At 46.0% G+C, this 27,310-nt stretch overlaps 1 protein-coding gene across 10 annotated transcripts in view; it reads right to left on the bottom strand.

The window, feature by feature from the left end:
- The window catches only part of AUTS2 (activator of transcription and developmental regulator AUTS2), a 680,474-nt gene that overhangs the window by 57,908 nt on the left and 595,256 nt on the right, over positions 1–27,310 (bottom strand). For all 10 annotated transcript variants that reach the window (XM_028707713.2, XM_028707717.2, XM_028707715.2 and 7 more), the window contains one exon: positions 2,602–2,650. In XM_028707713.2, the coding sequence (XP_028563546.2) occupies positions 2,602–2,650 (49 nt within the window). The remainder of the gene's footprint in view (positions 1–2,601; positions 2,651–27,310) is intronic.

The following is a 27,310-nucleotide window of genomic DNA, read 5'->3' as shown; positions in this document are numbered from 1 at the left end:
TCGGCTTCTTGTTACTGGAACAGAGCTCTGTTCCAGTAACAAGAAGCCGAAAACACCAGCCTGAAGATGACGAGTGAGACCTCGTCGAAACGTCGCCTAGACACCCCAACTTTTACACGGGAAGACACCCGAGGACACCAAAACCTGCATATATATATATATATATATATGAATGAACGAACGTAACTGCAGTACTGTAAGACTTTACACCAGTCTCCACATGAACATCAGGATGTTTTTAACTGCAATCCCCATCACCCCCAAATAGGAAGATAAGAAATATCTGTGGTTGTGTTATGGTTTTCAAGGTCTGTGATAACTAAAGGGTGATAATTACATTTTTCAACACACACACACACGCGCACACACACCCCAATAACCCAAAGTACATTTTTCTACCATTTTGCAAAGAAATGACATTTTGCTTAAAATTTATAGACAAAGTCCTTCAACACAAGGGCAATGAAAGCCCAGGGATTTCTTCCAGCAGATCTTGCAACCGTGCAAATTCCCCATCAGATACCCCAATAAATAATAATAATAATAATAATAATAATAATAATAATAATAATAACAACAACAACAACAACAACAACAACAACAACAACAATAATGTCAAATGAGCACAACACATGCACTGCTCCTTGTTTACATCCTGCATCGGTGGCAGTTTCTCTGTAGGAGTGACTAGTTCCTACCTACTATACAATGATCATTCATTTATGCTTCTGCCGTAGTTCAGTAACTAACAGGTTCAAACCCAAGAGCAGTTTAGGGGTATCTGAGAGGATGCTATGATGAAGAATGACCTACCCAAAGTTAAAGGTGAAGAAGAAGAACTTCTGGCCAAAAAGAAGGTGTTTTCACATGGTTTCGGCAGTTCTAAGTATATAAACTAAGCTTATTCTGCCCTTAAATAAATTGTGCATTCGCTGTTCCTGGCATTGCCTGTATAGGCATCTCAAGGTATGAATCCGCTTTCTGCTGAGACAGGTCAGTGGTTCACCTAGAGTAGAATATGGGCATCTTGTCTACTTCAACTGCCCACAGCTCTCCTGTGTTTTGTTTTATGTGGCCCTTTCCATCACCTGATCCTTTTAAACTGGAGCTACCAGGGATCAAGCAAAGCATTCCACCATTAAGATGCAGCCCCAACTCTACAAACGCTGCCAGGCTTTTTCAGGATACAATACGCTGCGAAAGAATGCCCTCTCTATGCTACTTCGTTTGCTCAACAAAATCCACAAGAGATGAGAAAACCAGAGGTTAAAAGGAGTCTCACCACATGAATTAACCAATTTACTAGCCTCCAGACTATCATAATCAAAAATCAGAACACTGCATGCAAAAATCTGACCCCACAAAGCACCACCGCAATGCTTGCTACGATCTCCATTATAAACACAAACATTTGGAAGGAATTAATGGAACAATGCATTTGCTAAACCTGTGTTTCTGCCTTCCTCTTATTGATTGATCCCACCAGACAAAGCTGCAGGTAACAACTGCTGCCACGCACATTCCAGGTATCATGTAACAGTAACTGCCTGCCCTACAAACTGGCTATTCATAATTCTGTATCCATCACAGAAGCTGATCAAGAGGCAAAGCATATTTAAACATTCCCCAAATCAACACGTTATTGAAATGAGCTCAAAACTGAAGCCTTTTTAATGCTGTTTTTGAATATATATTTTGAATTCATGCCTGGCCATCCAGATATAATTTATGAAAGGTTTTAAGCACACCATACATTAAAAGCACTATGATACCCACTTTAACAGTCACAGCTGGGAACTGTAGTTTCTTAAGGGTGCTGAGTTTCTAGGAGACCTCCTATTTCTCTCATAGAACTACAATTCCCAGAGTGGTTTAACAATCCCTCTTCCCAGGGAACTTTGGGAATTGCAGCTCTATGAGGGGGATAAAGTAAAAGGTAAAGGTACCCCTGCCCGTATGGGCCAGTCATGTCCAACTCTAGGGTTGTGCGCCCATCTCACTTAAGAGGCCGGGGGCCAGCGCTGTCCGGAGACACTTCCGGGTCACGTGGCCAGCGTGACGAAGCTGCTCTGGTGAGCCAGCACCAGCGCAGCACACGGAAACGCCGTTTACCTTCCCGCTATAAAGCGGTACCTATTTATCTACTTGCACTTTGACATGCTTTCGAACTGCTAGGTGGGCAGGAGCTGGGACCGAAAGACGGGAGCTCACCCCGCCGTGGGGATTCGAACAGCCGACCATACGATCGGCAAGTCCTAGGCACTGAGGTTTTACCCACAGCGCCACCCGCGGATAGGGGCCTCCTAATAATGCTACAGCTCCCATGATGTCTTTTTTTCTGGAGGGGAGCCATGACTGTTATAGTGGCACCATCATGTTTAAAATATATGTGTGGTGCTGGTGTGTTGTGTAGATTTCTAACGTTTAAAAAAATACTTTTCAGCAGAATAGCTCAAAAATACCAAACAGCTGGGAGAGTCTCAGGAAATACTGGAGATTCTGAGCACAAAACCTTTGGTTTAATTTGTGACTGCACATACAAAGATGTGATGCAGCAGGCAGGCAGCCCTGGAGTCAGATCTGGGAAGATTATACTCTTACCTTTGTTTGCAACAGTGTTGAACAACTTTTCAGAACTAGAGTCGGAGACCTAAAAAACAATGGAAAAGAAATACACATTAGATCGTTAAGTCAAGTATATACCAACATGACGGTAGTGTAGGGGGGAGATATTTATTGTTTTACACTTCAAGGGCACAAAAAAGAGATTTTAAGTCACAGACAGAAACATAGCTGTCTACGTTTCCTTTTTTTTAAAATGGAAATTCCCTTATTCCGAATAGGATTCCTTGCAAGAAAAGGGGAAAAGTAACAGCTATGGACAGAAATAAATTTTGGTGGAGGAGAGTGAAATATGGATCTCAAACCCTAAATGTCCAGAAGATGGTGCTATTTGGCCATGTCTTAATTCCTACAGTAGATCTGGCAGTGTTTTCTGGGGTTTAGGGAGAGAACGCTGAATATTTCTGCAGGTCTGTTTTTAATTGTTGCATATTCAAATCAGCAGCAACATGCACGCACACACAAACATATATATTGTGTGTGTGTGTTTTCTCAATACAATACGAACTCTAAGCAATTACAAACCACATTGCAATCCGAGAGAGATATGGCAATAATCATTTGTATCCCGTTCCCTCCAAGCAGACCTGAGAAGGCATACAGGAAGCTATCCATCTGAAGGCACACCCTCTGAAGTAGGTTAGACAGAGGCATGTTTAGCCTGCTCACAACTGAGCGCAGATTTAAATTTCCACGCCGATGATAATCTGATCTCACAAACAACCACAACGGGTTCTCCATACAAACTCCTTGACTTCCTTTAAGACATCTTAGGCCAAGGATAGGAAAGCAATGGCTTTCCCATCTCTGCCTTAGTACCTGTTCATTAACCAAACTTGGAACATTTCAGAACGTCTGCACATCACATCGCTGTGCGCACCCATCACTGCTGTGGGATGTTTTATCAGACCAAGCCGCAGATAGTTGCCACTGTCTCAATGATGCATTAATCTTGGACAAAATAAGCAGGATGAAAAACCACTTTTCTCACTTGATTTGATAACTACTATTATAACAATAAAAATACTATTGCGTGTGTTTCTTAGTCATGATGCCAAATTTGAAATAAAATACGAATGGTTTTAATCAGCTATTCCGGAGCTTTGTTTACAAGAGAGCTCATTTGCTGTTCGACATTATACAAGCAGACTGGAAGCCACCTGAACACTAATCTCACCTCTTAAATCTCTCTAAAGACTTCCTGAAAAGCAACCCCCCCCCCCAATAATAAAAAGAGAAAAGCAGTCTCCATTGAGCAAATCTATGCAAATTGATACGCAAATGCACATGTTTTAGGATATTTTGCCAAATGACAGGCATCCAGCTAATTTGTTAGCACAGTCTTCCCCAACCTGGTGCTCAGTAAATGTTTTGACTATAATTCCCAGCAGCTTCAGCCACGACCAGCATCGCTGACCATTAGCCACATTGCTTGGGACTGGCAAGAGTTGGAATCCAGACAGCACACTGACTAGCCCTTTCATAGTGCAATCCTATGCATGTTTTTTGAAAGTGAGTCCCGCTCTCTTCAGCAGAATAAGCGTACACACCAAATGGCAGGCTCCCACAGTTGTAGCCACAGGAATATAGTCTTTCTTTCTAACCAGTCTTGTAATTCACAATTGCCTTCTCACTTGAACCCTCTTATTTCACCCATGGAACATGTTTACTAATGCAAAATATGCCAGGGAGTAGTATATTGTGGGGCTCAGATTTAACGGCTTCTGCGGCCGCCAGATTATGATCCAAAGCCTAAGAGATTCACAAGCATAGCTGCAGTCAAGATCCACCATCTATATGCTCATAGGAAATTGCTTTCATGAGTGGGAAAAGATGCCATTCCAGCCATTAAGATTTCCTGCTAGCAATTAGTGTGAGAGAAAGAGAAAGCTTTGTGCATGTGAAAAACAAATTAAGAACTCGACAAAAGCCAGCTATTTGTGCTCTATGCGTTTGCAAACAATGGATAAATGGTAAGTTAAATTGAACGTTAATATGTAGCGTATGAAGAAATTAAAGCCACACTCATACATTTGTGAACATCAGGGATACTAGCCACTTGTTTCTACAGCTGACCCTACACATGTTAACTTATAGGTAAGTTCTAACAGGGATTACACTGAAATAAATTTACACAAAACTGCATCCTTTATCATTGAAAAGCCAACCGAAAAGACCAAAAATGTTTTTATTTACTAGTAATTCTTCATTTGGTGTGTTGTTGTTTTAAGGCTGTAGTCTCAGTATTCTGAAGTGATTTCAGCAGATTAAAACTCCTTGTGTTTAGGACACAGCAATACAAAATACATTCCGCCCCCACCTGAATTACAAATGTTGGGTGTATTACCTGCAGACAGATTCATCCTGCAGAACAGCCAAGCAAATCAACCAGAGAGAAGTTTGCCTTCAAGAGGAGAGAAGTCACCCAGTTTCACCCAATTTGAGAGGTTCCTCATTGCTTTCCTAACCTTGCCATTCAACCGGATCTGCGGCGCAAAAGAATAGCTTTCCACACTGGCTTCACCCGCTGCCATGCGTTCGAATCCAGCTCTTCCCCAGAGATCCAAAACAATGCTTTGAGAGCATGTTGTGTGCTCATTCCTCCCCTATTTAATTTGCAACTTTCAATAGTTTAAAGGAAGGTTTATTATCGTAAACACTATGTTACAGTATTTTGATACTTTGAATGCACAAAGTAATTTGCCTTTAACACATCCACCCTACTTCGGGGAGGGGGGGAGAGCTCCCTCATGTTTGCGATGACAGCAAATAATTAAGAAAAACACCATTTATCTATGGAAGACTCCTGCAGTCTCTAGCAGAAACTCTTTCTCAATACCGCTACTGAGGTTGCTTGGGATGTTTGCAAATCACAACACAACACAAAACAGATATTCCGTCAACATTGCGCTCAGAGTCATATCGACTTTTAGTAGCATGCTCCCCAACACCATTTAAGAAATAAATTATTGAGGTGAAAGAACACCTGAGAGGAAAGAGGACACTTGGCTTGAACTTTTGTTTGGACTATTTAGGGGGGACAGACATGAGGCATTTGGGAACTCCCTTACAAATGATCCGATTCATTTCCTCCTTTAGTCAAATTGCAGAGTGCAAACCTCTGTCCTTTTATACTGAATGATTTCCTATTTTCTTCAGCAAAGAGAAGCTGGAGAAGCCAAGATAAGAAGGTGTCAAATGGGTCCCACTTTCAAATGAACTGAAGTTTTTTATATACAAAAATAAATAAATAGGGAGAGGCATGGGGGATGATGGGCAGGAAATCAATTTATTAGCAGCAGCAGGAGGAAATTTACTCTCTCCGGGAACGGAACAGGCAATGGATCTGCAAAGTTCCATTTATCAAAGGCCATTTTTTCCAGATGGGAAATTATAATTCTGCAAGGTGGCAGGAGGGGGACGAGACCCTTTAATTTCATTTCTTCTCAAGGCCTTCTTTCAAAAGGCGATGGAAAATGCGGACCCTGCTTGTTTGCCATTGGCGAGCCAAGTGTGTTCAGATGCGCTAACGCCAAGTTCAAATACATTTTGACAAGCAAGTCTCTCGACAGATAGAGATAAGGAAAGTAAGACTCTGCCTCATCCTAAGTCAGACAATTGGCTCCATCTGGCTCAGTGCTGCTTACACGGACTGGCAGCAGCTCTCCAGGATTTCAGACAGGGAGTCTCTCTCCCAATCCTACCTGGGGATTGAACTGGGACCTCCTGCATGTGGGGCAGATGCTCTACCCCCAAGCTATGGCCCTTGCTCCCCCAGCAGTGCCTTCAATCCAATCCCGCTTTTGACAAAAGCCTCATCAGCTCTTCTGGCTACAGACATTGTGCGGACAAAGATGAGTTTGGGGAGGGAGCCACCATCTCCCTCCCTCCCTCTTTCATTTTCTCCTTGCCTTTAAGGTTAAACCTTTTAGCTCCCAAGCACCCCCCCTCCTTCATTCCCCTTGGACTCCAAACGTTAAAAGTCAGCAAACCTCCAGGCTAAGGAAAATCAGTTCCTCCTCTCTTCCATCAAGGAATTTATTGCCATACAGGGGGATGTATTACTCAAAAAATATTTCCTGTCCAGACAGAAAAGGGGTTGGCGCTTTGCTTTCTTGGCATGAGCCAAGGCCAGGCACTTGCAAAAACATCAGCTCTGACATGAAAGGCTTTTTGAAAGCGGGATCCAGCCACCGCAAGCCACCTCCCGCCTAAAGGGGGGGGGGGGGAGAGAGAGAATCCTCCAAGCCATAATTAGGGGCCGAGAGACTGCTTTGCATCAAGGAAAGCCTGCCCTCACAGAACAGAGACTCTGCACGCTGCAACCTATTAGCTGAGTGCGCAGAGATCCTCTTTCCCTGCTCTCGGCCCAGGAGCACAAGACTGGGACGGGGAGGGGGGAGGTTTAACACCCAGCTGCTTTTCCATTCATCCTCCCAACCCAGGGATCTATTTTTTCACAATCCTAACCATCATCCCAGAGAGCAAGAAAGCAGCCTCTCTGTTCCTCAGACACCCCGTTCTTCCGACACCACACAGATGGAGGCAAAGCAGAGACAATGGAAGTTCTGGTTGTTTTTAGAGACCCGAAAGAAGGCATACGACATGTTCTGTGGACATATATCTGGTCCAAGAGACCCACAGCAGGTCAGGAGATATATGTATATATATATATATATATATATCTCACTGCAAGACCACTGCAAGGACGCCAACATATTGAGGGTGATGGTACTTTACCATACCATAATCCAGTCTCTGGAGAGAGAAAATGACCCATCCACACAGCCCAAGTGAATGTCAAAAAAGAAGGCCATTGTGGCGTATGGAAGAGAACTCTACATTTTGACCTTGGTTCAAATCACTGCTCAGTCACAAAGCTTACTGGGAAACCTTGGTTCAGCCGGTACCTCTCTTTTTCAACCTAACCTACCTCACAGGGGTATCGTGAGGACTGGGAAGGGAGCAACAGTAAGTGCGTGTTTTATGTGTCCCCCTGGATTTCTTGGAGGTAAAGCAAGATAAAAGGAGTAAGTAGCAGCAGCAGCAGCAACAACAACAACCCCTTTTTCGCTGTGCCATGGGGATTGACCAGGCATGGTCTGAAAAACAGACAATAAGGCAACTTGGCTGAAATCAAAGCAGGTCTGAGGAACAGCAAGAAAGAAAAGCCATGAACTAAATTTTGAAAAGAGGTGCCCACACCCGGCAGGAAAGCCTGCAGTGAGATCACCCCATAACAAAGTAGTGTGCTTAACGGGCTATGTGGAGATGCAAGAGAAATACTATTTTGGGTGGGAGTGCAACAGCGCTTTATTTATTTATTGCTATGTACCTTCCATAGGCAAGCACCAGTGAAAAGGAAAGAAGGGGGACCACTTTGGAGTTAATTCCTTATGCACAACGCCAGCCTAGCCTCAGTCAGGATGTAACAGCAGCAATATGGTATCATAATGAGGATCTGCATGCCATATACACTGAGGGTGGGGACAGTTCACCCAAAGGAAAACGCCACCAAGCCCATCACGGAGAGAGAGAGAGATTTGCGGATGTCAAACTCATTCCGAAACCTTCCCAATCTAGGTTCCACGCTCAAGCACAACAGGACAGAGCAAGAAATTAAGTGTCTCCCTTCAATTATTTTAAAAGCCAGTAAGCCAGGACATGGAAACTGTTCGCTCATCTATTCAACAAGAGCCCTCCAGATACTGGAACACTGTTCCCAAACAGACTTCCAAGAGCAAACGGGTTGTTGTTGTTTTCCCAAAGGAAGAGGACACCCTCTTCTACGCTGATGGATTGGGTTGGCTTTGTTTTCTTTTAGATGAGGAAGGGACAGAGGTGATATGACAGGCTTGTAGCTGTGGGACAAACCTGCCCAGCCCTCCCCACCACCACGAATATTTTTCTTGAGGGTGGTGGGCAAAAAGGCACATCCCCCATCCTTTCAACTTGCGCCATTTCAGCGTGGACTGCGAGCTAGCCACAAGGAATTCTGATTCCAAGAAGAAAACAAGGGAGAGAAACACAGGAACCACAGCTTCCGCAAGACCATGGTTTGTGGCAGGTCTGGGGGGCAACTTTCAATGCAGGAAGCCGCTGCCCCCATACACACACACACACACACACACACAAATTGTACTAAACCAAGTAAGCCTGCCTCTCACCAGACACAAACGGTGCGTGAAAGAAAGCAAAGGTACAATCCACACAGATACACAGAAACGCACCACACCTAGCGGGTCGTTCAAATTCTGCCCCGAGCGCAATTGCATGAGGCCATTTACCTGATCGCGCAAAGGGTTAACCCCAATTGACAGCCCTCAAGTTCATGGTGTTTTGTTTTGTTTTTTAGAGGGGCGTGGTGGAGATTGATTCTCCGACAAACTCGGATCCGTCTGCTCAGAAGAAACGCTTATTCCCAAAAGAAAAACCAAACTATTCCATCCAAGAGCGAGCCTTTCCTTGTTGTAGGTCTTCCAGAGTGCACGGCCATTCCGGGAGGAAGAGTTGTTGCGACGGAGTGGCTTTACGGGGTGGGGTGGGGGGCGTAATCGCCGGTCCTTCGGCGGTTAGGGAGGAAGAAGAAGCCGCCGAAGGGCTAAAGCGGCTAAGGAAGAGGAGGGGCTGGGGTGGAAATCAGGGGTCGTGCTGGGAGATTCCAGCCGGCAGGAGAAAGGGAAGCATGTGCGCCCAGGGCGCAAAGAACCCCTTTTGGCACCGCGCGCTTTGGAGAGGCTCCGGGCGCCCAAAGACGGCGGCGTCGGCGGCGTCGACTGTTCCCGTGTGGTTGCCTCTCCTCCTCCAGAAGGGAAGAGAAAAGGGTGCCGGGGAGCTCGCAGATCCACCGCCTCTTGTTCGCGCACACAAAGCGCCTCTCCAAGCTGCCCCCCTCCCCGCTTCAAGTGAATTCCATGGGCACCAAGGCGCGCCGGCAGCGAAGCGATCCCATAATCCAGAAAGTCCAAAAGCGTGGCCCAAAGCGAAGGCTCCCCCCTCCCCGGACGGCCTGGGGCTCCGCAGCAGAAGCCGCCGAGGAAAAAGCAGCGCCTGTCCGCCGGCTGCCGCGCGCCCGCTCCCTCCGACGGCTCCGCAATCTGGCACGGCTGCTTTCCCACCGCCAGCCAGCAGCGCCGCCTCGCCCGCCCGCTCCGCCCCGGCGCAGGCTCCGCCTCCCGCTTCCCCGCCTCCGCCGCTTGGCTGCGCCGCGCGCCTCCCCAGTCCGGCTGCAGCCCGGAGTTTCGTTGGAAACAGCTCCCGGCGGGATAACTGTAAGGCAGCTGGCGCCCGCGTGGCAGAAAATCTCCCCGCGACGAATCCCTGAAAATAATTTAGCAGAAGGGCCCCCCAAGCCGGAGAAGTGGGTTGAGGAAGTGAAGTGATACACCCCAAGTGTCTTTGAGTCAAAAAGCACCTAAGGCCACGTACATCAAAGAACTGGAAGGGACCCTGAGGATCATCTAGTCCAACCCTCCGCAAAGCAGGAATATGCAGCTGTCACAAACGGGGGTCAAACCTGCATCCATGGCATTATCAGCCCCATGCTCTGCCCAACTGAGCACTCCAGGCTGTCACGTCTACACTTTACATTTAAAGCACTACAATACCATGTGAACACCCTGGGTTTCCCCGCCACCCAACACACCAATGAATCCTGGGAACCAGAGTTTTCTATGGGTGCTATAGGAGCCAATAGTTGAGGGGCTGCCCCCCCCCCCCAAGTTGATGGGCATTGCCATTCAAATGTTGTGGGTATGCACCAACATGTGTTCAATTACACGGGGCATGGTTTACCTCCCCTCCCTCCATATTTTATTCAAGTTGACCCAAACACCATTCTAGGATACATCACCAGAAGTACGTATAGTGTCCTGATCAAAGGAAGTAATAGGATTACTCTATTCTGCCTTGGGCAGAACACACCTGGAATACTGTGTCCAATTCTGGGCACCAAAATTTAGGAAGGATGTTGACAAGTTGGAACGTGTACAGAGGAGGGTGACCAAGATGATTGAGGGCCTGGAAACCAAGCCTTGAAGGAGCTGGGCATGTTTAGCCTGGAAAAGAGGGGACTGAGAGGAGATACGATAGCAATCTTCAAATATCTTAAGGGCTGTCACATGGAAGAGGGAGCATGCTTGTTTTCTCCTGCTCTGGAGGGTAGGACTTGATCCAATGGCTTCAAGTTACAAGAAAAGAGATTCCAATTAAACATACGGAAAAACCTTTTGACAGTAAAAACTGTTTGACAGTGGAACAGACTCCCACGAGAAGTGTTGGACTCTCCTCCCTGGGAGATTTTTAAGCAGAGGTTGGATGGCCATCTGTCATGGATTCTTTGGCTGAGATTCCTGCATTGCAGGGGGTTGGACTAGATGACCCTTGGGGTCCCTTCCAGCTCTAAGATTCTATGATTCAGTGACACCCCAGATGGGTGCTGAGAGCCCTTAAAGGTAAAGGGACCCTTGACCGTTAGGCCCAGTTGCAGACGACGCTGGGGTTGCAGCGTTCATCTCACTTTACTGGCTGAGGGAGCCGGTGTACAGCTTCCGGGTCATGTGGCCAGCATGATTAAACCGCTTTTGGTGAACCAGAGCAGCACATGAAAATGCTGTTTACCTTCCTGCCGGAGCAGTACCTATTTATCTACTTGCACTTTGATGTGCTTTCGAACTGTCAGGTTGGCAGGAGCAGGGACTGAGCAACAGGAATTCACCCCATCGCGGGGATTCAAACCGCCGACCTTCTGCTCGGCAAGCCCTAGGCTCTGCGGTTTAACCCACAGCGCCATCCATGTCCCTTAGGAGAGAGAGCCCTTGTTGTTGTTTTGTTGTTTAGTCATTTAGTCATGTCCGACTCTTCGTGACCCCATGGACCAGAGCACACCAGGCACTCCTGTCTTCCACTGCCTCCTGCAATTTGTTCAAACTCATGCTGGTAGCTTCGAGAACACTGTCCAACCATCTTGTCCCCTTCTCCTTGTGCCCTCCATCTTTCCCAACATCAGGGTCTTTTCCAGGGAGTCTTCTCTTCTCATGAGGTGGACAAAGTATTGGAGCCTCAGCTTCAGGATCTGTCCTTCCAGTGAGCACTCGGGGCTGATTTCCTTCAGAATGGATAGGCCCCTATTCCCTTCACAGAGCTGCAATTCCCTGAGTTCCCTGGGAAGAGGGTTTTGCCATTAAACCACTCTGACAACTGTCGCTCTGAGCTGAATGGAATCTCCTAAGAACTCTCAGTACCCCTAGCAAACTACAGTTCCCATGATTCTTTGAGGAAAGCCATGACATGACTCTTTAGTGGTATGATACTGCTTTAAATGTATAGTGCAGTTATTTATTTAACAAAATTTTTATACTGCTTGAGTGTAGTAAAACCTGGTTTACAATAAAAAATAACCAATAAAAATAGTTTAAAGCAATTAAATATATTTAAAGTTAAATTAAACTGCCGGTAAAATAACCAATAAAAATAGTTTAAAGCAATTAAATATATTTAAAGTTAAATTAAATTGCCGGTAAAAATGAATAAATAAATGCACCTACATCTACAGGGGATAGGCTTGCCTAAGCAAGTATGCTTCAAGCAGGCACTGAAAAGAGTGCAGGGAAAGTGTTTGCCTGGTGTCAATAGGCAGGGAGTTCCAAAGTGTAAGGTAAAGGTAAAGGGACCCCTGACCATTAGGTCCAGTCGTGGCCGACTCTGGGGTTGCGGCGCTCATCTCGCTTTATTGGCCGAGGGAGCCGGCGTACAGCTTCCGGGTCATGTGGCCAGCATGACTAAGCCGCTTCTGGCGAACCAGAGCAGCGCACGGAAATGCCGTTTACCTTCCCGCTGGAGCAGTACCTATTTATCTACTTGTACTCTGATGTGCTTTCGAACTGCTAGGTTGGCAGGAGCAGGGACCGAGCAACGGGAGCTCAACCTGTTGCAGAGATTCAAACGGCCAACCTTCCAATCAGCAAGCCCTAGGCTCAGTGGTTTAACCCACAGCGCCACCCACGTCCCTCCAAAGTGTAGGTGCTGCCAAAAAGAAATTGATTTCTTACAACTGAAGTAGTTGAGTGGGCACATACAGGGTAAGGCAAACCTGCAAATAAACTTTAATAAATTCTAAATTACTTTATTAAATTTAAGAGTCATGGGCTCGCCTTGCTGGAGATCTGCCCCAGAATTCGGACAACCACATTCTACCACCACTGCTGGAGGCAATATGCCTCTGAGTACCAATTGCAGGGAACTTCAGGTGGGGAGGGTGCTGTTGCACCCATGTTCTGCTTGTGGCTTTCCCATTGGCCTCTGGTTGGCCTCTGTGAAAACAGGGTGCTGCATTGGCAAGGCTTATCTGGCACTCTTATAGGTTGGGGATGTTTTTGCTCTCAATTTCCTGCCTTGAGCCCCCAACCTCCAACCACCAATGTCTCAGACTTGTTCCAACTCTACATTTAAAACTGTTTTAGTTTGTCTGGGGTGTGCGCCCTGCAAAGAATCAGATTGTTTTGACTCCTTAAGAAAACCGAACCCCGAACCCCCTAACAGGGTCTACATTATGTGGCCGTGCAAACTTTAATTGTTCCCATCTTTCTCATGAAAGCATTGTTTTAGGAAATGTATCAGAGTGCAGATGGGAGACCTACTTTGTGTTTCACGACCAAACAAGAGCTTAATGTTTGCATTACATGGGAAATGGAACTGATTCTCTTTGTGCTTCACATCTACACCACATATTTGAAACAGGTTTAAGAAACATGGCTTCCCCCAAACAATCATGGGAAGTGTTATGTGCTGGGAATTTAAAATTGGTGTGGGATGATGAACTACAGTTCCCAGGGGGAAAGATCCTGTGTTTCCTGACAATGACAGGAAAAGGTATTTTAAGGTGTGGGGTGACCTAGGGCTCTACAACTGCTTTGCCTGATTCCCAGGGTGAGGGGGGCATATTTGGAAAGAAGCAGAGGCCCTTTTGAGGTGAGGCAAGGTGAGGTGAAGCAATCTGAAGCTCTTCAAAGATTTTTTTTTTTTAAAAACCACCCAATTTCCACAGGGATTAAAAAATATCCCCAATCACAGCTTGCCACATAAATGTTGAGAACTGAATTTAAACCAATGACCCTTCAGTGAAACCCCCTGTGCTGCAGAATATGCAGCTGTCCTACACAGGGATTGAACTTGCAACCTTGGCATTATCAGCACCATGCTCTAACCAACTGAGCTATGTATTGAGGGCCCTCCTGCTTATTCTACTAAATGGGACCCTTGGGATCTGGCTCCAGAAGCCTTCCTGCATGTCGCTACCGCCTAAACCATTACTACTAATCCTGTACACAGCCTCCTCCCCTACAGGACCCAGGAAGCACCCAACCCGTCCAGGATCTAGCCTGGATCTGGTCCCGAATCAGTTTTAGGGATAGGGCTTATGTTTAATTAGTTTTAAACCCAAGTTCAACAATTGGCCAGGAGGGGAAGGAGGACAGGCAATGTTGCAAACTCAAGCCCAATGCAGAAGGGTTCAGTCCTGCTTCACCTGCTTGCAAAGGGGCAGCCCTCTGGACTGAGTCCCCCGCTTAGCAGCTAGTGAGCAGAGGGCTCGATCCTGCTAGGTGCTGCTCACCCAGCATGCTGCCTGCATCATACACACCAGTGAGACAGCTTTCCCATGCAACACTCATTGCCTCATAGCCCTGGATTGCCCCAGGCAGCCCAACCAAGAGGTGTCTCAACCCAAATGGGCCCAATTGACCCAACTGGAAGTAATTGTTGAAAGAGTGTTATGTGGCAAAGCAGAGAGTTTATTCATGTCTGGGGGGCCCCAGACTCCACTTCCATCATAAACTAGTGTTCTGAATGTCTGGAAGGAAAATTTATGGTCCTCAAGACCAGTAACTCCCTTATGGAATACCCATAAATGATGACCGTCTTCGGTCCAGGTTTTGAATCTGTGTGCGGAATACACAGAGATCTGTATATACTGGGGCCGACTGTCTCCTTTTTGTGTGTGTGTGTCTCTCATTTTGACAAATACTCCTCTCTCTTTCTCTTTCTATCTCTCTCCCCCCCTCCCGCCTCCCCTACCCCCCGTCTTTCCTAGGGGGCTGTGACTGACAGATTAATATATGTCTAGCTACGTGTCTTCAGAATCAAAAGGAAGGTGCTGTCAGAATTGCTTGTCAGAAAACGAGATTAGGTGCACTCGTCATTTCAGAGATAAGGTTGCATTTAATGAGCACAAAAAGGCTGCTTGTGGGGGGAAGAAAAGGCAGTGGGTAGGGGGTGGGGTGGGAAGAAGAGTGAGCCCCCCCCCCCGTGTCAGCTGAGTGCTTTTTTGTATGTGGCTTGATACTACAGCACCCTGTCAAGGCCTATTGCAGCTCTTCAGCATCAAAAGGGACGGTGGAGTGGTACCCTGGCTTTTAAACTCTCCTCGGGTGTCTCCTTAAGGGGAGAAGGAAAGGTGAGGCATGTATATATTTTAAAGGAAGGAGCCTGAAAACATCAACAACCGCGTGGTTAAATGGATCGCTGCTCTTCCCCACATAGATATATATCACAGTGGGGTTTCTGTGAAATATGGAACTTGTCTAACAAGTGAAGGGTAACTAATGAGAAACAGAGCACGATCCCATTGAAACCAATTGTGTTTTGTTGTGGAAAATATTTATCAAGTGCTCATTTCCTTCAAGCCCCCATGCTGCGATTTGCTGGTTATCTAACAGAGCCGTAATCAGAGCTCCGTTTGATGTGGTGTTCTGCATCCCTTCCCTTGCCCAGCTCTGTTGCTGTTTTGCTGTTTGGATGTTACTCTTAAAACCCCTCCCCTGAATAGTTCCTCACCACCTTCCACAAGGTGAGGGTTCGTATTTAAAGAATGAGCATGTTTCTCCTGTCTGTTCCTTGGTAGGTCTGTGGGCTTACTCTGCTCCAAGTTGCACACCTTCCGAAAATGCTGTTTAGCTCAAGAGGATTTATAAAATCCATTTAGGGATTTCTGGAGCATTTTTCAGCAGCTGACAGCTTTATATATAAATTTATATATTTCATAAAATGTATATTCTGCTTGAGATTGTTAGGATGGAAAGCCTCAAAATGGTATACAAAACCAGCTTTCAGTTCTTTCTGTTTATTTCCATGGCAAATATGCTTCTGGATATTGTTGAAATGCTGCAAAGGGGAATCTTATATGGCTCTGCACCCCCACCCCCAGATCTGATCCAGGGCCTGATCTAGTGGTGAGCAGAGGGTTCAGCCCTGCTGGGATCTGCTTCATCTGTGCATTCCCTCAGGGTTCCCAAGACTGCACCCTCTGCTCACCACCTGATGAGTCGGATGTTAAATCCTGCTCAGTTTGGCTGTGTGCTCCTGTTCTACTGCCAGCAACAGGTGCCCATAGTCAAAGTATGGGGCTTTTTGAAAACCCTTTTTGCAACCAGCCCCAGGCTGCCCTTTGAAAAGGCTGTTGTGTGCCTCTTCTTGGTATGAAAACCAGGCCTTATGAGGAATGGTTGAGGGAGTTAGGTATGTTTAGCCTGGAAAAGAGGAGACTGAGAGGAGATATGATGACCATCTTCAAATATCTCAAGGACTGTAACATGGAAGATGGAACAAGCTTGTTTTCTTCTTCTCCGGAGAGTAGGACCCAAATGAAGACGACAAAGAGAAATGAGGCCGTGGAGAGGCTGGCACTGCAGCATAAAGGCTGCTGGACATGCCCCCCCCCCATGGCACGTGGTTGGGCGGCCACCGGGGGGGGGGCGTGAGCGCCAGCCAGGTGAGCTGGAGGCAGGGGGCAACGCCCCCTGCTAGGAGCGGTGTTCGGGCTCCCGCCCACAACCACTCCCCTCTCTTTCAGGGAGGAGAGTCTTTACAAGAAAGAAGATTCTGACTCAGGAAGAACTTTTGACCATAAGAGCTGTTCGACAGTGGAACAGACTCCCTCAGGAGGTTGTGGACTCTCCTCCCTGGGAGGTTTTTAAGCAGAGGTTGGATGCCCATCTGTCATGGATGCTTTAGCTGAGATTCCTGCATTGCAGGAGGTTGGACTAGATGATCCTCAGAGTCCATTCCAACTCTACATTTTTATTATTCTTTTTTCCTACTTGCTGCCTGAGGCCCTGCCTTCTAACAGTCCTGGATCACTCTGGTGCACAGGTAGGCAACCAATGCCTGGGGGTCCGGATCCAGCCCAATCGCCTTCTCAATCCAGCCTGTGGACAGTCCAGGAATCAGCGTGTTTTTACATGAGTAGAATGTGTCCTTTTATTTAAAATGCATCTCTGAGTTATTTGTGGGGCATAGGAATTCATGTATTTCCCCCCCTAAAATATAGTCCGGCCCCCACAAGGTCTGAGGGACAGTGGACCAGACCCCGGCTGAAAAAGTTTGCTGACCCCTGCGAGTCTGGTGGACCAATGTGACCCAGGGTTGTCTCATCCCAATCTGTCCAAAGCTCAGATCCCCCTGAATCTGCCCAATTCTCTTTGGGATCCAGTACTCAGCCAGATCAGGTGCACAACGTGTGTGTGTGTGTGGGAGAGAGAGAGAGAGAGAGAGAGAGAGAGAGAGAGAGAGAGAGAGATGGGATTCTATGTGCATCAAAACATGCTTGATTCAATCAACAGCCACAGCAAGATGGTTGTCAGGTTCTTGGGGGGGGGGGTTGCAATTTTTATTTATGTGTCTAATAATGCTTTCCTGCACCTGTTCCCCAGCAAGTCCTTCCTCTTCTTCACAACTAGCATCCCTTATTGTTGCCTTATGCTCTCCATGAATTTGTCTAATGCTCTTTTTAAAAGCCACCCAAGCCAGTGGCCACAAGAGCTTCTTGCAATAGCACAACAATTATTATCATTATTTTTATTCATTCACCAGCACCCACACATATCTCAAGGCGATGCAAAGTTTGAAATAACTAGCTAAGCCACATCTGAAAGCCATGCACAATGTGAAGAAGCCCTTTCTTTTGCCTCTGCTGAATTTCCCACCATCCAGCATCACTGGAAGTTCCTAGGTTCTAATCGCATGAAATAACATGGGGAGTCTTTTCTCATACCATGCATGCTTTTTATAAATTTCTGTTATGTCTCCTCTCTCCAGTAAGTATAGAAGCAACCCTTTTTCACATTTACTACATTTACCCTTTTGCCATTTACTACACATTTTATGACTCTGCAATGGCCCATACCCTCCAACATTTCTTTGATGAAAATAGGGATGTCCTGTTCCGTAGTAGTAGTAGTAGTAGTAGTAGTAGTAGTAGTAGTAGTAGTAATTTTATTATTTATACCCCACCCATCTGGCTGGGTTGTCCCAGTCACTCTGGACGGCTTTCAACATATATAAAAAACATTAAGCACTTTAAAACTTCCCTATATAGGGCTGCCTTCAAATTTCTTCAAAAGGTTGTAGAGTTACTTATCTCCTTGGCTCAGGGGTCGCACAACTCCATACCCTCTGATGAAAATAGGGACATCCTACCATACTCTCCCACAGTTCTCCAATGGAAATAGGAGCGTCCTAAAGAAGGCTGATCACCGAAGAATTGATGCTTTTGAATTATGGTGCTAGAGGAGACTCTTGAGAGTCCCATGGACTGCAAGAAGGTCAAACCTCTCCATTCTGAAGGAAATCAGCCCTGAGTGCTCACTGGAAGGACAGATCCTGAAGCTGAGGCTCCAATACTTTGGCCACCTCATCAGAAAAGAAGACTCTCTGGAAAAGACCCTGATGTTGGGAAAGATTGAGGGCACAAGGAGAAGGGGCCGACAGAGGACGAGATGGTTGGACAGTGTTATAGAAGCGACCAACATGAGTTTGACCAAACTGCGGGAGGCAGTGGAAGACAGGAGTGCCCGGCGTGCTGTGGTCCAGGGGGTCAGGAAGAGTCGGACACGACTAAACGACAGCAAAAGGAAAAGTGGGACAATCTGGGATCGAATCAGAAACTGGGATGGCTTCTGTAAATCCCTGACTGTTACTGGAAAATAGGGACACTTGAAGGGTCTGATGTCCTGTGAGGGTGCTTTAAACAACCATCTGCACTTTTGTCTGATCGGGCTGCAGTGGAAGGGCCTTGAGCCTGAAAGTATCAGCCACACTGAGCTATCTAAGGATTCCCAAGTGGGAAACCGGGAAGCGGGGCATGATTGCTCAACTCTTTTCATCTTTGTTTCCATTTGAAAACTCCCCCACCCCTCAACCCAAAGAACCCTCATAAAATTGCTGGCAGAGCAACTGCCTTGCTGTTTGGCTAAATGAGAATTCCAGCGTTTTATGCTAATTCACTTTAGTTTTCTTTGAACCTGCAGTTTATGGCCCTCTGCTTAAAACTGCAATCTGTTCTGGATAAAAGGGAGGGATTACAAAGTGTTTTTTTAGTTTTGCAAAGGCTGCAGAAAAAAAATATAACCAATGTAATGTGGTGGGGGGGGGGGAGTCTAGGGTTGCCATTAATACTATGAAACAAAGGGTACTGTTTTTGCCAAGTTGCAAAGAAGAAGCAGGAGCCTTTTACCAAAGCGCCTATTGTTCTTGGTTATCGGTGCTTGCTGAAAACTGACTTCTAATCCCAGGCTTTTGCTGGTTGTTAATGAGGTTAACCTGACTGGCCACATTCACACCATACATTTGAAGCACTATGATGCCACTTTGAACAGCCATGGCTTCCTTCACCCAAAGAATCCTGGGAATTGCAGTTTGTAAGGAGGGTGACAGGTGTTATGAGACGTTTATTGCCCTCACAGAGCTACAATTCCCAGTGTTCCACTGACTGGCTGCTGTGAAGCACTTCAGAATTGTAGCTTTGTGAGGGAAGTAACACCTTTAGGAGACCCCCCCCCCAACACCACCACATTCCCCTCCAGAGCTACACTTCCAAGAGTGGTTCAACCATCAACCCCTCATCACAGGTATCTCAGGAGAGGAATAGGGGTCTCCTCTCAGCACCCATAGCAAACTACAGTTCCCAGAATTCTCTCTTTTCGGGGGTGGGGGGTGGAAGCCATGACTGTTTTCAGTGGTACCAAAGTGCTTTAAATCTATGGTGAGAATGTGGCCTCAGCTGCAGTTGAATTTATTGGGGTTCCTTGTTTTTATTAAAGATTTTTGTGGGTTACAAAAGCATTGTCTCTATTTTCAAGTCACAGAGTCTTTTCTCACATTGAATGTAACTGATCTGAATTTATTGTTCCTACTGAATTTTTTGTAGTGTTTCATTGTGAACCCCCTCAGGATAATTGCAGGAAATACTGTAAAATGTATTTTTTTAAAAAAAATAGGACTTGCAGATTTGCTGTATGCTCCTTTTCTTTTATCCTCTGCTCTTACGCTGTAACATGCTGAGCAGAAGCATCAGCTGACAGGGATGAGTACAGTGGTACCTCGGGTTAAGAACTTAATTCGTTCTGGAGGTCTGTTCTTAACCTAAAATTGTTCTTAACCTGAAGCACCACTTTAGCTAATGGGGCCTCCTGCTGCCGCTGTGCCACCGCTGCACGATTTCTGTTCTCATCCTGAAGCAAAGTTCTTAACCCGAGGTACTATTTCTGGATTAGCAGAGTCTGTAACCTGAAGCGTATGTAACCTGAAGTGTATGTAACCTGAGGTACCACTGTATATGGGGGTTCGGATCAGGTCAGATGCCTGATTGTGAGGGGCAAGGCAGGTCAGGAGCTACAGCACTATGGACAGCTCCAAGTGACAAAGGTTGAGAGCAGACAGAGCCCTTGTGAGCCTCTTTCCCCAGACTACCTCTCCCAGGCCCAACCCTTTGTGGCTAACTTTCAGTTACTAAAGGGTCAACTCTCTGCCCTGAAGACAGATACTACTCTTGTGTTCGCTAGCTTCCTATCTGGTGCCTTCTCTACCCTGCTGGACCAGTGAGGTCCTGTGGGAGGCATTTGGTTCCTCTGACTCAGGGGAAGCCACCAATGAGGGTTCAGGCTCCGACTTTACAGGCCACGGTAGTCCTGGCAGTTCTTGTAGGATCTCCCACCCACCAGCCTCAGGCTCAGTGGTCTTCTGACCTCTATCAGCAGGCTGAGAACCCTGAATGTGGTCTTGCTCCTTAGCTGGAGACCATGAAGTCTCTGACACAGAGTCTTGACTGATTGCTGGACTCTGGGGTCATGTTGAGGCAAGGATGCCTTTCCAATGGTGCAGGGACCTAGTTCCATTCATGGAGAGGGAAACTGCCTGCTATCTGCATCAATGCTCATCCACACCACCAGTGCACAGGGTAAGTCTTTGGCCAAATTCCACCCCATACCAGGATCATCTTTGCTACTATGTATCCACTCAATTGTTCAGCTTTTGAATACTCTGTTCTTTTTGATTGCAGCTGTACCCCATTTCATAACTTTTGCATCACTTTGATGCATGATTCACCCTTGTCAGGTAAGATCAAAATGATAATAATTGCAGCACAGGTCTGTTCACAAAGCTTTCTCCCACACATAGACACACCATTCATCAAATAGGCACCAATGTTGTATTTTTGCTGTTGAACCATAATTCTAGATACAAATGGCAACCCTCCACTGCCCATATAGCAGTAGCACCATCTTGACCTGTCTCTCCTATGGTTGAACCTGAACAGCAGACTCCATTAGCCCCCACCCCAAAGTTCCAGTTGGCCTATTAGGGTGGTGAGTGTGGTTATTTTCAGATGGGTGGAGTGGGGGCCTCTTTTATTTCATCAGTGGAGCACCAAAACCAATGGGATAGGAACATAGGAAGCTCTCATATTCCAAGGCAGACCATTAGTTCATAAAGCCAGGGCCGGCCCACTCATGAGGCAAGCTGAGGAACTGCCTCAGGTGGCAGAATGTGCAGGGGCAGCAGATTCCAGTGTTTATCCTGATTACCCCCCTTGTTCCTGATTTAGATCTTCGCTCACCACTTCTTCCTGGATAGGGTAGTGGGGTACTATTTTGGGGTCAGCCCTGCACATGTAGCTCAGTAGCACATGTAGCTCAGTATTGTCTTTTCTGGCAGGGAGCAGCTCTCCAGGATTTCAGCAAATTCCAAGCCCTACGTGGAGATGCCAGGGACTGTACATGCGACCTACTGCATGAAAATTAGAGGCCCTGTCACTGAGCTGTGTGGCTAGTAGGGGAAGAGAGAAGAAGACAAAAAAGGGGAAAGGGGAAGGGGTTTTGGAGAAACAATAGAATATACTGCACAGGAACACAGAAAACAGCATTAGACAGAGTCAGGCCCTTGTGCCTCATGTGGGAGCTCCAGGTGGTGCTAAATTCTGCAGCTAGACTGCTTACTGGGAACAGACTTACCACCAGCAACACTAATCCAAGCCCTCTTCCATGATCTGAGAGCGGGGGAATCACTTGATATAGCTATCACTAGCAGAGGGTAAAGAGAGAGCTATATCCTCCCCCCCCTCAATGGAAGGGGCGGCCCTTGATGTGCTAGAGAACATTTGACCCATGGCTTAATGTTTAATTTGGTTGTGTCCCCTTCACAGAACTACAGCAAATGCTGCAGGACCTTTTGCAAGCCTGAAGCACAGAGATTAGAACCCTGTAAGAAGCAAGCTGTCTTGACATTTTTCTCTCCCCCCAGAGCATTTAAGATGAAAGGCCTCATCTCTCACTTGAAATGGCGGGGAGGGGGTGAGTTGCCCAGAAGTCACACATGTCCAAAACCATTATATGTATATGTCCTCCACACTGAAAATCATCTCTTTTCCCTCTCTCTTTTCTCCCTCTCTCTCCTCCCTCTCCCCCCCTCTCTCTTGTCTCTCTGCCACTCTCTCTCTGTCTCCTTGCTCTGCCCCATCCTTTACAGCTGAAACAATTGACTCAGCACCACACAAAAAGATGCAAAGTTGCAGAGGGCTGGCGCGAATCTCCAGCAAAGGTTTTGTGTGCTTGTCCTTTGGGAACACAGCGGCGGCACCTGTCCCAGGATTTCTCCCCCTTTGGGGAGAGTGGGGAAAGCAAAGATCCTGATAAAAAATGTCTTTAAATAGAAGGAAGGTGGGGTGGGAGGGAAAAAAGACGTCTCCAGACTTCAAAGTCAAGCCAGATTGTTGGTCAGCTTGATTCCAGCTCTCCGGTGTCTTGATTCTATTTGCCTCGGTCAGAAAATATACATCACTGGGCGTTTTGTGCAGAACAGTCGTGCCTTGGCCTATCGCTTTTCACAGGCCATCTGCATGATGTCATCATCGGCAACAACAAAACCTCTCACATTTTCCCTGTTCAGCATTTTTTTTTTAAGAGTTCAAAATATGCAAGTTATTTGAACTCAGTGATGTTTTCCTGGGTGCTAGATAGCCTGTTGCACGGCTAGGTTCCCTCTCTATGGCACCTCTCTCCTTTCTAGGAATCATCTCTATTCCTTTAACCCTTCCATTCTCTTGGGTGAAGTGCAATTCTAGTGCACCGAGAGAGGCAGGGAGCGGGTTGGAATCACATTACCCACATCAGGAGACCCCCCCCCATTCCCCTCAGAGAGCTACAGTTCCCATAATTCTCTGGGGGATTTTGATTTATTGTTAAACCACCCTGGGAATTGCCAGAATGGGAACTTGGTGCAATGAGAGGGACATGTTGCCATGCTTGGGGGAACCACAAGGTTTGCAGAAATCAAACAACAACAACAACAACAAGGCACCTAACCACCACTACCCCAAAAAGAAAATGCCCAGCCCAATAAGAACTGAGCATGCTGAGTCATCATGGAATATTTACAGAAAAGAAAAATGGTGGTTGGGGGGAGTAGAATGCTCTTCTTGAGCTTCTTTCCACTCATAGTAACTTGGAGGACAGCAGTAACTCCGAACAAGAGCACTTCTGCTTGGAGAGGCAGATACATTGCAACATTTAGTCTCCCCCCCTTTTTTTTGTTCATTGTAAACTAAAAATCTCCGAGCACTCAAGCCTTTCCTCACAAGGAAGGTGCTCCAACACTGATATTATATGTTCTTATAGCCAAACTAATTTTTGCTTTCACTGCTCCACCCCATCAATTAGCCTTTAGCAGTTGAAGATTCATTTTGCTATTGTTTTCTTCACTCCCCCCACCAATAAAAAGACCTTCATCTCAATTTCTTTGTGTATCGCAAAGAGGCCTCTGCTCCAAATGCAAGTCTATTTTTCATTTGCTGATGCCTCCTCTTTGCATTCCCATTTTAATAAATGCATTATAAATGAGCAAGTAGGAAACAGTAAGGAAACGATGTTTTACTTTTAAATGCTAATTACGAGGCACGGCACAGTTAATGTGTGGGGTGTTCTGTCAATTTTTAATGTTTATGCCAAGTGTAGTCTTCAATTTAACATGAGCTTTTAATCCTTTGAGTACTGAATTGCCTTTTAATGCTTCCAGCACGACATTGTGTTTGCAGAAAGCCAGGCTGGAAAAATCGTATTTGGTGCGGCTGGTGTACGTGTGCGCGCATGAGTCTGTGTGATGGAGGGGAGGCGCATCAGCACAAATGCCTCTGTTTGGAACAACAACTGGGGCTAGTGGTGCACTCCAGTCACGCTGGCTCAGAATTTGCCAATCTATTCCTCAGAATTCAGCACTAAGGGGTAGACTGTTGGTGGAAGCAGGGGCTCTGTTTAACTGCTATAATCATAGAATTGTAGAGTTGGGAGGAACCCCAAGTCCAACCCCCTGCATTGCAGGACACAGCTGAAGAAACCTTGACAGATGGCCATCTAACCTGTATTTCAAAATCTTCAACATCAACTTCGTTGGACTGGTCATGTTGTGCAGATGCCTGATTATCGTCTTCCAAAGCAACTACTCTATTCCAAACTTAGAAATGGAAAGTGTAATGCTGGTGGTCAACAAAAGAGGTTTAAAGACTGTCTCAAGGCAAATCTAAAAAGTGTAGTATAAACACCAACAACTGGGAAACACTGGCCTGTGAGCGCTCCAGTTGGAGAACAGCCTTTACCAAAGGTGTCATGGGCTTTGAAGACATTCGAACTCAGGACGCAAGGGAGAAATGTGCTAAGAGGAAGGCAAATCCACATCATGATCAACTCCAGCCCAGAAACCAATGTCCCCACTGTGGAAGGACATGTGGATCCAGAATTGGCCTCCACTGTCACTTATGGACTCATTGTTTAGCTATGTTTATGGAAGACAAGAAGACAATCTTACTTGGCTATGAGTGGAGGAAGAAGAAGAAGAAGAAGAAGAAGAAGAAGAAGAAGAAGAAGAAGAAGAAGAAGAAGAAGAAGAAGAAGAAAGAGAGTCCACAACCTTCCAAGTCCACCACTGTCAAACAACTCTTATCATCAGAAAGTTCTTCCCAATAGTTAGTCGAAATTGCCTGTGATTTGAACCCGTTCTGGTCCTCCCCTCTGAAGCAGGAGGAAAAAAATATTGCTCCATCTTCCATGTGGCAGCCCTTCAGATATTTGAAGAGGGCTATCATACCACCTCCCAGTCTTCTCTTCTAACAGTACACAACTTCCTCAACTGTTGTTATGTTTCAGAGAGTGGCCCTTGGAGCCGGCGTCCCAGTTGCAGAAGGTCTAAACTCATGGTTGGAGTTTGTGGGTCAAACAAGCTGGGGTGAAACATAGAGCATCAGTTCAGATCTAATATGTGATCCAGAGACCAGGCCAAGCTACAGGCCAAGATCAACAATACTGTAGGGAGTCTAGGCAAAGGACAGCTCAGCAACGCTGGGTATTGGAATCAGGATTAAGGAAACCAGGACATCTGCTGGTCCCAGCAACTGGAAGTCTCCAATGGGAGTCTCAGACCTCCTAGACCTCACTTGAACCACAACTTGGGATAGTGAAGGAGTTCCAGTGATTACTTGCACACAGGGAGACCCCTGACCCCTGGAACTTTGTGTTCCAGCATTCTTGAGGATGGGAGGGGTGACTCCTCTTCCTCCTCTGCTGAAGGCAATGGGACTGCAACAACACTGGAATCTTACAAGTTCCCCACCTCTGTTGTGCTACATTCACAGGCTTAAAAGTTTATTAGGGCATCAGCTTTTGTGGACCTAAGTCCAGAATGTGTTAGCCTTTAATTTGCTACAAAACACTTTGTGGTTTTTCTACAATGGGGAGTGTGTGTAATCTCACTGCTGACAACATGTAGTAAGTATCTGGGACCATTACTCAGTCCCAGTACTTAATATAACAATTCTTATTAATTAGGAGCTGGAACAACAACTAGTTTTCAATCGGAGTGTTGTCAGACAGTCAGGCTCCACCCACCCCATTGCCCATTCTCCAGGATTTATCTCTAACTTACCACCCCAATGTTTCCTTTAAAGAAATGTTTCCAAATGCACAATCACTGCAGGCAGTTTTGCTGTTGTCATTGTTAAGGTTTCCGATTAATGTCAAGACAAGTACAGTCGTACCTTGGTTTTCGAACGGCTTAGTTCTTGAACGTTTTGGCTCCTGAACGCTGCAAACCCGGAAGTGAATGTTCCGGTTTGCGAACTATTTTTGGAAGCTGAATGTCCAACAGGGCTTCCGTGGCTTCTGATTGGTTGCAGGAGCTTCCTGCAGCCAATCAAAAGCCGAGCTTTGGTTTCCGAACATTTTGGAAGTCGAATGGACTTCGGAACAGATTCTATTCAACTTCCGAGGTACAACTGTACCAGAAGGCTACAAGGAAGGCAGGACAAGGTGAGGGAGGGATCCTAAATGCTTGACCAGTGACCACATCTCAAGATCCATGGGTAGCAGTCTATTCATAAATGCTCCTAGATTTTAAAAATAATGATGCCCAAGGTCCACATTTTGCCATCAGATAAAGCTTCTTAAATAAAGAGGGGTCAAAACACTATAAAACACCAAGGTTCACATAATTCCCCTTTTAAATGAGCAGCAAAATAAGACAGCATGAAATTATAGGACTGTGGTGGTTTCTCGTAGAAGGAAAATGACCGTCACATGCCAGAAAGTCAGACAGGCTGAGGTTTTGCAAAATTACAGCAGTTGACTTCCTCGTGGTGACAAGCGACACAAGAACTGGCAAGACCAGGTTGTTGTGTGGTTTGGGAGGTTGGAAACAATGTCAGCACATTTTGAAACTGCAAGATCAGAACTTATCAAATCTGGATCGTTCCAGTGCAATTCAAGACAATTTGGAGGCATATTTAACCACAAAATAGAATGTCCCACAACATGTTCCCCGGTTAGCATGAAAAAGTTGCGAACATCTGGTCAGCTGAGTGGAATCCTCCTATCTTAAATGAATCTTAAATGTTATTTATTTATAATCAAAAGTATTTATACGTCTCCTTTTATCAAAGCATCTCAAGGCAGTTTACAATAAAATCCACGAAAAATTAAGGGCTGTATCCAGTACTGCTGTTCCACTATTGCAACAGACTTCTGCATCTGCAACAGAACTTTCCACTCTTCTCCCTTCCCCTCAAAATCTTCTCAAGAGAATTGAATGACCCTCTGCATCAGGAATCTGTTCCTGCGGTACTTTGAAACTATGCTTAAACTTAGCCTTCCTCTACTCTGAAGTAAGCCTCACTGGGTTTGCTGGATTGTTTATTAAAATATTTGTACACCTCCATTAGATTTTTTTTAAATTATCAAAGTGGCTTACAACAACCACATAATGAAGACCATATAAATTTTTAAACTCAGACACTGTCAATTAACTATTATAGAAAGATATTTTCTTAGCTGCTTGCACATGGCTGGCAGGATGGAAAAATTTTCAGCAGCCATTG

Source organism: Podarcis muralis, chromosome 15 (assembly GCF_964188315.1).
Source record: "Podarcis muralis chromosome 15, rPodMur119.hap1.1, whole genome shotgun sequence".
Classification (NCBI taxonomy): domain Eukaryota; kingdom Metazoa; phylum Chordata; class Lepidosauria; order Squamata; family Lacertidae; genus Podarcis; species Podarcis muralis.
Note: the sequence above shows the minus strand (reverse complement) of the source record. Positions and strands in the feature narration are given on the sequence as shown.